Source organism: Macrobrachium rosenbergii, unplaced genomic scaffold (genome assembly GCF_040412425.1).
Source record: "Macrobrachium rosenbergii isolate ZJJX-2024 unplaced genomic scaffold, ASM4041242v1 171, whole genome shotgun sequence".
Classification (NCBI taxonomy): domain Eukaryota; kingdom Metazoa; phylum Arthropoda; class Malacostraca; order Decapoda; family Palaemonidae; genus Macrobrachium; species Macrobrachium rosenbergii.
The window spans coordinates 5,126,211-5,139,895 of NW_027100729.1; the positions used below are offsets into that span (position 1 = coordinate 5,126,211).

General features: G+C 38.1%; 2 protein-coding genes across 5 annotated transcripts in view; one reads left to right on the forward strand and one right to left on the reverse strand.

Moving 5' to 3' along the window:
- The window catches only part of LOC136838116 (gastrula zinc finger protein XlCGF57.1-like), a 159,189-nt gene that overhangs the window by 34,699 nt on the left and 110,805 nt on the right, over positions 1 to 13,685 (reverse strand). The window contains exon 1 of one of the 4 annotated variants that reach the window (XM_067102960.1): positions 12,724 to 13,263. The exons of the other annotated variants lie outside the window; for them this stretch is intronic. The gene's annotated coding sequence lies outside the window, so the exon portion shown is untranslated. Of the gene's footprint in view, positions 1 to 12,723; positions 13,264 to 13,685 lie in introns of those variants that run through there. 4 annotated transcript variants of the gene reach the window in all.
- Positions 6,027 to 8,169, forward strand: LOC136838157 (zinc finger MYM-type protein 1-like). The gene is made up of 2 exons (XM_067103007.1): positions 6,027 to 6,422; positions 6,607 to 8,169. Exons 1-2 carry the CDS (start codon positions 6,027 to 6,029, stop codon positions 8,167 to 8,169), a joined length of 1,959 nt encoding a protein of 652 aa, XP_066959108.1.

The following is a 13,685-nucleotide window of genomic DNA, read 5'->3' on the forward strand; positions in this document are numbered from 1 at the left end:
GAAGGTGGAGAAGGCGAACACGTAGGACCCGAAAGGCGTGATGATGGCGGTCTTTGGTATGTCCTCTGGCATGACTGGTACCTGAAAATAGGATTTCAAGAGATCCAATTTAGTGAATATTTTGGCCCCGTGAAAGGAGGCCGTGAGGTCCTGCATGTTCGGCAGGGGGTAATGGTCAGGTTCCGTTGCGAGGTTAAGCCGCCTGTAGTCGCCGCAGGGTCTCCAGGAGCTGTCCGGTTTCTGCACCATGTGGAGGAGGGAGGCCCACGGGCTGGAGGCCTTCTTGCAGGTTCCCATCTGCTCCATTTATAAGCCAAATAATTTCATGCCCATTTTCTGCAGCAATTTGATCTAAAAGTTGACTTTTGAACATCATCTCTGTTAGTTTCGCACCTTTAGAGATGAGCCATTCTATAATTATATATATACTGCCTTTTTGCTGGACATCGTTGATAGTCTATCTACTTTCCTTGAATGATAAGGACCATTATCATCACAATAATTGAAGCTGGTGGTATGTTTCGGAGCAACTGACAACGAGATCATTCTTCAAACACTTCGTGATTCATTTGACGGTGATATCAACATCATTTTTTGCAGTGAATTTAAGCTCAGCGTTTGGAATGAAGCTTTCTGCAAAGCCTGCATGCTTTTTATAAGTCGGCCACCTTTTCCTGACGGCACTTTACTTGAATTCCAGTGGCATTCTCGCATTTAAATCTTTCCAGCATTTTCCTACAGTGTCATTTTGATTAACTGGCCAAGTCTCATCCAGATAAATCACAATTCGTCCGTTCTCTCTGACTTTTTGCACTTTTCCTGTGAATCTTGTTCGCAAGCACTGCACGTTCCACCAACAATTCCCTGCCATCAAGTTTTGCGTACCGGAAACCAATTTCTTTCACAATTTTTCTCAAAGATTCTCTACCGCCTTTGAATCTTGTTCTGTCCCTCAGTTCAAACAACACTTTGTTTATGGTTGGAACTTCTTTCCTCTCATAAAATTTGAGAATTATCCGGCGAAGCAAACATTTGCAAAGTCATCCAAACCAGTCACATATTTTGATCTTTTCCTCTTCTTCTTCGTCTCGGAAACTGGGTCACCAAATAATTCTTGCGACTGTCGTGCTTCTTTACATATTCGTTCAACTGTAGCTCATAATATTACACCCGTGCTGGCCCGAGACACGAGGGAGAGAAGTGCATACCAAAGCCACTGTATAAGCTTAATATTAATTAGTGACTGGATCTGTGTACAACAACCAAGATTCAATCATTTCTGGAGCAAATTTATTAACTTCATTTAGCCTACTAACCTGCTCCCTTTATAGACCTCATTCAAAATCGTAATAGACTGATGTTTGGCAACGCCAGACCAATTTCAATCCTAACCACCCACGCTATTTAGACTTTTTTCACCTTATCACTCGAATGTTTTTTTTTTTCTTGAAGCAATCAACACAAGAAAAAAAATAACATCAAAGATGGAAAAAACAATTTCATATTCAAATTTCTCTGTTTATAGAAAAGTTCAGATGACAAACATCTTTTAAGCATTTAATCACACACACGTATTTGAGTGCCAGCTATCTTGACATCCGCTGATCCTGGAGGACCTCCACCACAAAGTCTCTTTGTAGTTGAAGTTGGGTTGTTGTAATAAAAGTCTTTGTTCATTCGCCTGGCGTGTTCTTGGCCGCCTCCTTTTTGAGATTTTTGCCCTGAATTGTTTATTATCTTGTATCATACTGCTACGTGCTAATAATCACGAAAGAAGAACCTGGACATACTGAGCACCTCCCTGTGGGATCTGTGGTTCCTTTCAATATCTATCTATCTATCTATCTATCTATCTATCTATCTATATATCTATCTATATATATATATATATATATATATATATATATATATATATATATATATATATATATATATATATATATAGGGTGATAGTGATACTAGTTAGGAACCTGAAGACCTTTTGAGGAGAATTCTTTTTGTTCTTTTTACGCCCTCATTTTCAGTATAGAATGAGAGAGAGAGAGAGAGAGAGAGAGAGAGAGAGAGAGAGAGAGAGAGAGAGAGAGAATGAAGTACTGTAATGAGAGAGATATTGAGGGAGAGAGAGAAGAATGAAGAACTATAATGAGAGAGAGAGAGAGAGAGAGAGAGAGAGAGAGAGAGAGAGAGAGAGAGAGAGAAGAATGAAGTACTATAATGAGAGAGATATTGAGGGAGAGAGAGAAGAATGAAGAACTATAATGAGAGAGAGAGAGAGAGAGAGAGAGAGAGAGAGAGAGAGAGAGAGAGAGAGAGAGAGAGAGAGAGAGAGAGAGAGACTTTAACACAAATCGAACAAGCGCCTTCTAATACTCGCGTTGCCACATTCCTAAACATCCCCATTTAACCTTAACAAACTGCTAATATATCCACCGTCACTGCTGTATCATACATCTCCATACATCCTCATACATCCCCATACACTCATACATCGCCTACTGTATGATTTATGCCCCAATTTATCCAAATTTATTGCGCTGAATTGAGGTTACGTCATGAAATTGGTCTGCTCACCAAGACGGCAACAGCGCCAGTCTTGTTTTGGTGGTACTGTCATTAAGCTGGCCATACACGATAGAGACTGGCCCGTCAATTTCAAGGGGATTGTCCCGCATCGGTCCAGTCTTTATGGTGTATGGGGGGAAAAAAGCCAGTCTCGTCGGGCTTGTCTTGGCTCGCCATCCTTTCAGCATGTTGAAAATCCTGTCCTGTCCCGTTGCAATTTGCTGACTCGCCGCGCAAGTCCCTAACGTGTGTGGGAAGAGATTAGCCTCCCAGAGTCCTGACCATCCCTCAAGAATGAAACAAGTATGATACCTGAGACTGAATGTTATTCACCCGTAGGACGAAGATTGGCCTCCATACATATCGTTTTAAGCAGTGTCCTCATTGCAACTTCTCAAGTATGTCGCAGGCAACCAAATATTTAACTCAAGATTTTGTTACTGAATTCATTGAACTTTATAGACTTCATCCGTGTTTATGGAAGGTAAAAAGTGAATATTATTTTAATAAATCTAAAAAGCAGGCTGCCTATGAAGAGTTATTAGAGGTCTGCAAGAAAATTGATGAGAACGCAGACGTAGATTTTGTGAAAGCTAAAATTTCCTCATTCAGAGGATCTTTTCGAAAAGAGCTTAGAAAAGTCAGGACCTCTTGAAATCCTGTCTCCATCGTGTATGGGCAATCCTTAGGGGTCTGGCGCGGAGGGCCAGTACCGCCGTGACGGCCCGCCGTGCCAGTCTCTATCGTGTATGGCTAGCTTTAGTCATCGATGCTTATGGCCCAGGAGAGAGAGAGAGAGAGAGAGAGAGAGAGAGAGAGAGAAGAGAGAGAGAGAGAGAGAAAGTTAGTTATACATATTATTATAATAACCCAGAAGTCTGGCACAGTGCGCCCCCCGCCCCCACCTAATTTACCCCTTTGTTTATTGACTAGAAATCAGAGCCCGCTGTCAACATTCCGATCTGTCCCTTTTTACCTGGAACAGATATTGAGATGACTGTGGTAAATTGGCATTTGCCATAATGACCTGTTTGAATATTTATCTGCATTCTGTTATTAGTAATGGTTGTTTTCTCTGTCCGTGTTGTATTTGTTTATTTTTGACAATCCCAGTGTATCAGCAGGGCGGCGGCTCGTCCTTAAGGCGAAACTAGGCAGTCGCCTAGGGCGCAAGAACTGGGAACTAAATAAATAAATAAATAAATAAACAAATAAATATATATGCAAAGCAATTATATATATACAGAACAATTATAACAATTATACATAAATTTATATATATATATATATATATATATATATATATATATATATATTACAATAAAGAAAAATATACAGAAAGCTACAATGACTTTTTTGCATAGTTCCATACAATGTTCAACTGAAATTAAACATTTTCTAAAGAATGACGCAGTTTTATACTACATACAAATACAATAAAGCAAGGATACATTTAGTTTACTTGAACTGAGTCATACTGAATAGACGGAAAACAAAGTAATGTAGTTAAATGTTCGAGTCAGTTGACAAATATTTCTGCACCAATTCTTTAAAAAGAGAATTATTTACTTTTGATAACCTAATAATATTAATTTTAGAATGAATTATGATATGCTTACCATACAAAAAAAATGACGAAGTCTTATGATATTATCGAGATTACATCATGCCATACGCGTATGGGCCACACAGAATCTCTCTCTCTCTCTCTCTCTCTCTCTCTCTCTCTCTCTCTCTCCGCGCGGACATTTTTCCAGATTTTTTTATTTTATTTATTTATTTATTTTTTTATGCTGCAACCCACATCGAGCAACGTGTATTATACAAGTTACCGTCTACTCCGTCTTACTAAAAGTAAAGTTAGTGTTTCCTCTGAAAGCTACAAAGGCACTTCACTTCTTTTCTTTGGTGAGTCACACCGTGAGGGGAAATCTTGACCACAGACATACTGCACATTCCCCTACATGTCTACAAGTTGAGACTCGAGAGTGAGGCTACTAATAATTAATTCAAGTCTTCAACATTCCCGGGTAGACCGTAGAATCGTAGATCCTGCATATGATTCCACCAAATTCGTGATTCATCACTGACCAGGTAGGAATAGGCCTAATTTTTGGTCATTGATTTAACTTACATAGTATAGATGTCGGAGGGTAGCCGATAGATCACAACATCGAAATAATTTTTCTTGCTAATATTAGTGCATGTAACTTGATATAGGCCTAGCTGCCTGCCTAAGGTATTATGGTGACAGAAAATGATTACTCGTATGATATACTGATAAGCGATAGTAAGATTTAGCGATGATAGTTTTTAGCTCATTTTAACTGATTCCGTACAATATTATTGAGCAGATTCTCACCAAATTATATTTCAGAAAAGCTTTTACTAATGTTAGCATAAAATTGATTTTTTCTAATAAAAAATTCGAAAAAAAATTAAACCCACTTGCAAGCGTGTGTTGGTTTTTTAAGTGTTTTTTTTTGGGGGGGGGGTAATTGCCAGCCCTGATACACACACACATACACACACTATACTTTATATATATATATATATATATATATATATATATATATATATATATATATATATATATATATATATATATGTATGTGTGTGTACATTGAAATGTGTGTGATTATATATATATATATATATATATATATATATATATATATATATATATATATATATATATATATATATATATATATATATATATATATATATAAAAATACGTGTTATTGCTTAGTCAAAGTGACTCAATATTTAGCTTGCATTAACATTTTTATTTCAGCATGTCTAAGCGGCCGTCTGGAGGTCAGTATGGCAAGCGTAAAGCTGAACGAGAAAAAGAAGAAGCCAAACGACAAGGATCATTTCTGAAGTATCTGCTGCGGGAGACTGATGAACTGGGTCGTGAATCTCATGATGCAGTCGAAAGTTATGCAAAATCAGAGAAAAAGACAGACAGGGAAGTAGAGATGAAATGTAAAGACAGCATCACTAGGTCTGCGAGAGAAAAAACAGAGACAGCACAGCAGTGGGGGTAGATAATGTATACATCGTGTCTACACACCAGATTGCGGAGACAGCAGCAGAGATAGCACAGGCAGAACCTAATGACAGGACCGATACGCAAGATGAACCAGAGACAGCTAACAGTAAGATGACAGAAGCTGGAAACAGCACCAGTACACAAGGAAAATCAGAGACTGAAGTAAACGTTCAGGAAACTGCAGACAAAGATAAGTCTGAAAATGAAGGCACAGTGACCAAGGATGAAGAAAGTAACACACCAATGAAGCACTCTGGTAGGCCTACACTGACTGATATAGACTACAGTGATCCAGCAACATGGACTTAAGTTAAGTTAAGTATACCTTAGTTTTACCAGACCACTGAGCTGATTTGCTAGCCATGATGATCAATTAAGGCAGCAACTAGTGCAACATGGACCCATGCAGATATTGGATATCAGGTTTCCAAGAGATAAAAACCAGAGAAAGTTTTCGAGCTTCCATTATCAAAGACATTTACCCAATGGAGGAGAAGTTATGCACCGAAAGTGGCTACAATATTCAGTGTCAACTGATTCTGTAATGTGCTTCTGTTGCAAGTTGTTTGGCATGAAACGCATTTCTTCACTTTCTAGTATTGGATTACGAGACTGGAAAAACTTGTCATCATTACTGTCATCACATGAAAAATTACCTGATCATTTGGACAATGTGGGCAAGTGGAAAGAGCTTGAGCAGCGTTTGAAGAAACACAAAACAATAGATGATGAAACCCAGCGTGCAAGAGAAAGAGTTGAAAATTGTTGGCAACAAATCTTGGAACGACTTATTGCCTTAGTAAGGGTACTTGGTGTGCAGAATCTCTCTTTTCGAGGAACAAATGAAAAATTGTACAGTTCAGAAATGGAAATTTTTTAAAGTTTGTAGAACTAATGGCACTGTTTGATCCAGTTATGAGTGAACATCTGCGGAAGATAAGGAATGAAGAAACACATGTACATTATCTAGGAAAAACATTCAGAATGAATTGATAGACATATTAGCAAATGCTATTAAGGAAGAAATTCTGAGAAATGCACGTGCTGCAAAATATTTTTCAGTAATTTTGGACAGCACACCTGATGTGAGTCATGTGGAGCAAATGACAGTCATAATCAGGTTTGTTCAAGTTGATGAAGATAATGCTGTGATAGCTGTGAGAGAACATTTCTTGGGTTATGTGCCACTACAAGAAACCACTGGTGCTTTCATGGCTGAAACTATTCTGGAAGAGTTCAAGAAAATGGATCTGTGCATTGACAACTTGCGAGGTCAAGGTTATGATAATGGCAGCAATATGAAAGGCAAGCACAATGGTGCACAGAAGAAAATCCTTCAAAGAAATCCCAGGGCACTGTTCATGCCATGCTCAGCTCACACATTAAATCTTGTGGTGAATGATGCAGCAAGTTGCTGCTTAGAAGCAACTAATTTTTTCGGCCTGATACAAAAGCTCTATGTATTCTTCTCAGCCTCAACTCATCGTTGGGATGTACTGAAACGTCATGTACAAAGCTTAACAGTAAAACCTCTGAGTGAAACACGATGGGAGAGTCGGATAGATGCACTAAAACCCATCCGTTACCAAATTGGTGACATATATGATGCTCTTACTGAAATGGCAACAGACTCTACTCTCCTTGGATCATCTGGAAATTCCACACGTGCAGAAGCTAAAGCTCTTGCAAATGGCATTGCAACATTCAAATTTTTGGTTTCATTGATCGTTTGGTATGACATTCTTTTTGAAATAAACATTACCAGCAAGCAACTACAAGCAAAAGAAAATGATATTTCATCAGCATTAAAACAACTGGAACGCACTAGAATGTTTCTAGAAGAGAGAAGAAGTGATACAGAGTTTGAAAAGGTACTAGTTGATACTACTGAATTGGCTAATGATTTGGAGATAGACCCATTTTTTGTTGCAGATTCCGTTCGTCTTAGGAAAAAGAAAAGGCAGTTTGACTATGAAGGAGAAGACACACCAGTGCAGAATGCAAAAGTGAACTTTAAAGTTAACTTCTATTTTGCTATACTCGATGTTGCCATCAATTCTGTACTGGAACGTTTTCAGCAACTGCAGCAGATGAAGTCTGTTTTCGGTTTCCTGTATGATGTGAAATCACTTAATGGGATAACAAACACACAACTTATGGAACATTGCACCAAGCTGGAAAAAGCACTACGAGATGGAGAAAGCAAGGACATAGACGCCACTGACTTGTGTCATGAACTTCAGGCAGTTGCACGCCGCCTTCAGCCTGACACTGTCATTCCCCTGGATGTTTTAAAGTTCATTTGTGAACAAGGGCTGGTTCACAGTGTACCCAACACATTTGTTGCCTTGCACATTCTGCAAAGTTGTGAGAGGAGCTTCTCAAAATTAAAATTAATTAAGACGTATTTGCGGTCTACAATGACAGAAGAAAGACTTGTAGGTCTAGCTATGGTCTCTATTGAGAACGAGATCGCGCAGAAAGTTGATCTAAAGAATCTAGTGGCTGATTTTGCCAAGAAAAAGGCACGGAAAGCACATTTTTAGTTATCTGTAGTTGTAGCCAACAATCTAGAAAGACTCAGTGCTCACTAAAATTGAATTTCTCATTTCTGCAATTGACAGATATTGATAAATTTTAGTATAAAGTTACAATTACATTATAATTGAAAGTTGTAATTGTAAACAGTTCCTAATAATATAAAATTTAAACAATTGTTTCTGAGTTATCTTCATGTTTACTTCAGAATTATTAATCATTCTCACTACTTTGATTTCTAGTCTTTTTGTTAATAATTCAGTTCGTAGTTATGAAGAGAATATCACATTCTCTTCAATAACTGAGATTAATATTATGCGTTTTCTGCGTACATAGCTTTCAGTTCCTTTCAGTACATTGAATTCTACTCTTTTTTCTTTAATAGTTTAGTTAGGGGATTCTAGTTACTTAAGATTTGTTCTATTAATGAATGAAAAAATGTTGTAGAGGCCATGTTTTATTTTTTCCCCCTTTTTCAGCTAAGGATACACTCAAATGGAAGGAAAATGAGTCAGATTTTCTTCACCACTTACATTTTCTTCTTATCCCTGATTGAAGTTTTAAAGAAATAACTCAAAACATTCATTTTCATATGTTTATAATTGATTGTTATATACTCAATCATAATTTCACTATCAGATGCACATTTCCTTATTAAATAAAAATTTTTTAAATAGATTATAAGCAAAAATCATTGTTTTGCTCTATTTAATGCCATTTTCAATATAATGTTATGAATACATTAATTGTCTAATATATCTTTATAGGCATCAAAATTGCCCTGGCAATGGTTACATATTAAAAAATAATGATGGAATTGTTGTAAATTTCAACCTAGATTTAATATATATATATATATATATATATATATATATATATATATATATATATATATATATATATATATATGTGTGTGTGTGTGTTTGTGTGTGCGCATAATGCATTTCAACTTAATATTTGGTAGCTGGATTTACAATTAAACTATCCCGAAATGTCACCCAATGGGGAGCTACTGACTACTGCTCACCCCAGATCTCCTAGCTGGTGGACCTGGGGGCGCAAATTAAAATATTAGCCTAGGGCGCAGGAAACCCTAGAGCTGCCCCTGTATGGAACGGACATTAGGAATAAGTCGGGTAATTGTTCAGGAGAGGGCCGCACCCGAATTTTTAGGTTTAACGACGAAAAACGGCAAGAAACCATCAGATTGGTGTTGCACAATGCATAGAAACATGAGGAAACTCTTTAAAAACAAGAAACTATCACTTACTCTTACACATATAATCTAACCCTAAATCTACTACTACAATTATAGGGGACCCCCAGTGGGAACCGGGGTTTTGGGTGGGGGGAAGAGGATAAAATGATTTGTAGGGCACTAGCTAACCTAACACAACCACCTAACCTAACCTAGGGCGCCATATCCCTACCTAGACCTAGCAGGGGGGCTGCGACCCCCCCTTAAGGGCACTACCTAACACAACCATCAAACTTAAATGGTGTCTCTGGCACAAATCCACTAATTTTTCTATATTTCCTGAATACACTTGACAAAATTCACCGTAACTTATGTAGCATTCACTTCAAGAAAGTGGACTTTCCTCAACAGGATCTGGAATAGCCGGTAAATTCTGCTGCAAAGTGGTTCCTGCTACGGATTCCATGTCTAAGAAGGAACTGAAATGGCGTTGATAGGATAATGTATTCTTGCGCCGAGAAAATCTTCAAACACCCGCGCCATTGGCCAAAGTTTATGAGGTGTCAAAAAATGAAACTATGATTGGCTACACGCATAAGACGTCATAGTGTACTAGTTTCTCTGCGGATTTTAGCAGTTACACGGCTCATTTGAGCTGAAACAAGACACAGTAAACAATAACAAAAGACTTAGAAAAAATCTGGGAGGAGGAGAAGAGTAGTACGAGTTTGATCGCCGATATTTCGAATTTTATTGAATTTTACCACATTATCTCACTCACATACCACTATTTACACACATTGCTACACATTCTAGTAAAAAAATATTGAATATCACTAATATCTTCATGCGGCCCTCTCCTGAACATTTACCATAAGTCGTTTAAACCTTGTATCTTCTTACTAAAAAGCATTAAACAAACAGCGTTTCAAGCAACCCTAACCAAGATCAAAATTCTCTTTAGACTTCTTTGACCCTAACTACAAAAAATGAAGAAGATTCGTCCGTCTTAGTTCAGCTGTGAGATACGACAGGAGGTATGTGCCTCTCTCTCTCTCTCTCTCTCTCTCTCTCTCTCTCTCTCTCTCTCTCTCTCTCTCTCTCTCTCTCTCTCTCTCTCTCTCTCTCAAAATCTTGCGAGTACTCACGGGTTGATTACCAAGACTTTCAACTTCTATTCCAAAGTCATCTTCGGGGTACTAAACAGAGTTAATTAAGAAAACAACATAGACAAGAAAGCAATATGGGGTCACAGATAACAATAAAATATGTCAACAAGCTATTTAAGTATGTGAACAACATTCTTCATAAAACAAAAACATATTTAGTAGAAATATGCAGTTACCACAAATACCAGTACAAAACTATCTGTCTGTAAAAAATCCAACAGCTTGCTTTACTCTTGCATCCTTAAGAATAAAGCGTTTCAACAATTCGTCATCTTAGAAAGACTGTCGCTTAAATTCATGTTGCTAAAAGAACTGATGAGGCATCCTTCGACCAACAATCTGTCTTGCAATGAAGAACTCTTAAAAACAAATGTAGCTGAATTCCAATCTACTGGGTGTTCAAAGTCTCTTACATCACAAAAAAATGGCCCTTGAGTTGTTTGCAACTCGGACACTATATTTATGCTGTGTGACTCTCTTGCCTAGTTCCTTGCCAGATTATCCAAAATAAAGTAAATCAATTACAAGTTGAGCAATTAATTTTGTACACCCCTCCTCCTGGCATTTCTGGTTTGTTACAAAACAACGAGTTCTACATTTATTTTCAGTCATTTCAGGTACGGTATGTGGCAAAACTCAAATATTTCCAACGTCATAATCACTTGACCTTTCATGACCATAAAATGCTTTTTTTTGGGGGGTGGGGGCCACTTTGGAGGCAACCATCGATAAAATTCAAAGGATAACACAGTTCTTCTGCAATTACATACAGTAGATGTTCTGAATTTCCTCTGCTAAAAATTCAGGATCACAAATTCTGTGCGCTCTTCAAAACAACCCTGAGAAGACTGAACTTCGCATTGCCTAACCAAAAATCTGTCTACAAAAAGAACCATTAAACATAAAAGTGTTTTCAACTATGCACAACTTTCTCAACTTAATAAAATCATGATGGGAAATAGGAATTTATTTTTCTTGTAGAAACCGTAGCAACTCATCAAGGGGCACTTTTGTGAACAGTGAATTGACATCAAAACTAATCAACCTACAATTTGTATCTTTACCTCTCAGCTTCGTGATAAGATATTCCGTATTTCTAATAAGTGCCTTTGATATATTTCATGTTATTTATCATGTAGCCTACAGTATGTAAGCAAATTTCTCACCTGGGCTAAATTGAAGCCAACGCATCCATCTGATTATTCATTTTTTCTTATCAGATATGTCCAGACATAAGGACATATATGATTTTAAAGTGAAGATGTTCGATAGTCATGATGGGAATTCTATGCATTTATTTACGGAAAGTGTCATGTCATAATAACACGGTAAATATTGTCGAAACTGCAAACTTCTCATATCGCTAATTGGTAACTGCCAACGGCGCCTCAAAGATTTCGCTGTCTGAACGGATGCAACATAAGAACACATATTCTTCATTTTCTCTTCACATATCACAAGCATCTAAAATCTGAAGGCACCAGCGTATTCAGGGTGAATTTATTGTATGAAAGCACAAGTTTTCTTTGACCTTGGTCACATGAATGATGCAAAATCCAATGATAAGTAAAAACAGGCATAGAGAATGAAATGCTTCTCTCTTTACTTTTACTCATTGTAATTCCTTTGTGTTTTATCTTATTGATTTCAGGGATTCACGATTTAGTTGTACAATTAATACCGAATCCTGTGGTATGACCAAATCTTTCCTATCTTGCGCAAAACGTGAGATAAACGAAGAAATATCAACATATCGCTAGTTTTCGCAGCTACCTCCCGATACCAGCCAATTAGAGGCCGCCAAACAAACGTCTCGGAAGCCCAAGAACCCACCTTAAGGGAACAGCTACACCCTGTCACATACAATCCTCTGCATATTATGACACGCACAGACATATTTCTTCTTCAAGCAAACAGAAAGCACGAGGGGAAACAGAACACCAACTGTGAGAAAGAGGACGTCAACTACCACAGAAGCACCACAAGGAAAGGAAAACCTTGCGTCATGTCCTTGTTACGGAGGAAGCTACATTTGATGACAGCTATGAAGATGAGCCCCAGTGTCACAGAACCAGAGGATGATAATACCGAGGCAAAGACGGTGACCAGAAACAAGCAGAGGAGGAAGGAAGCACAACCAGGAAAACTGTGGGGAGGTCGGAGGATGCAGCACAAGTGGAGGACAAACTACATACCTTGTCATCACCTCCTCCTCAGGTTGATGCCTAGTTGACCCTTTTCCTCTTCCTTTTCTTCATAATTCATTCTGACTGGTGACGTCCTTCTTCCTGTCTCTTGATCCTCCTCGGTGTTCCCCCAGGCGCGGGACAGATGAACAACTAGTGCTGCATCGCCAGAGAGTCAGTGTCCAGTCAAAGGAAGCACACAGGTGAGCAACACCTACGTCAGTAATGGTGCTGCAAGCTACAGTTACATTAGAGGATCCAGAATCCTCTAATATGTGCCACCGCCAGGTTTCCACATGCAGGAGCCACCAACCAGGAGACACGAAATGATACTCAAGACTTTCAGAGGAAACTGAAATGGCAAAATGCTATAGAACAGTTTCAAGGACTGATTAGAGAAGTGTCAAATTCTCAAATTCACTTCTTGTCTCCCTGGGGACCACCATTACTGACCGGGATAGTTATTTATTTAGTCTTTAAAACAGCTGTCTTTCAAGTCTTTATGTCAGTTTTATTTGCTGTTCGAACTGGAAATACAGCATACAGTACCTGCACACACTCCACCTGCAAAAAAATGGGAAATTAAGAATATATATAGCAGTGAAAATTCATATATTGACAGACAACAGGGCTGTTAAAAGAACTTTAAATATCAAGAAAAATACAGCTGAAATTAGCTCACTTCTCGCACTTAATCTAACTTAGAGAATGACCAAAACATTCCCCCCTTCCTCCTTAACTCAGTATACAAAAATCCTTAACATTCGACCTAACACTACCAATTATGCCCAATCACAAGAGATGGATACCTGAATAAAGTACATCATCTGGCTAATCACTTGCACACCCAAAAGACCTCGGCTGCAATCTGACGAACCTTTGTTCTCAAAGCGCATTGGGGATTGGGGAAAAACGTGAACCTTTCAATTTTAAACAAGCTGTTTTTGAGATTAGGTTTCTTGGCCCTGTGT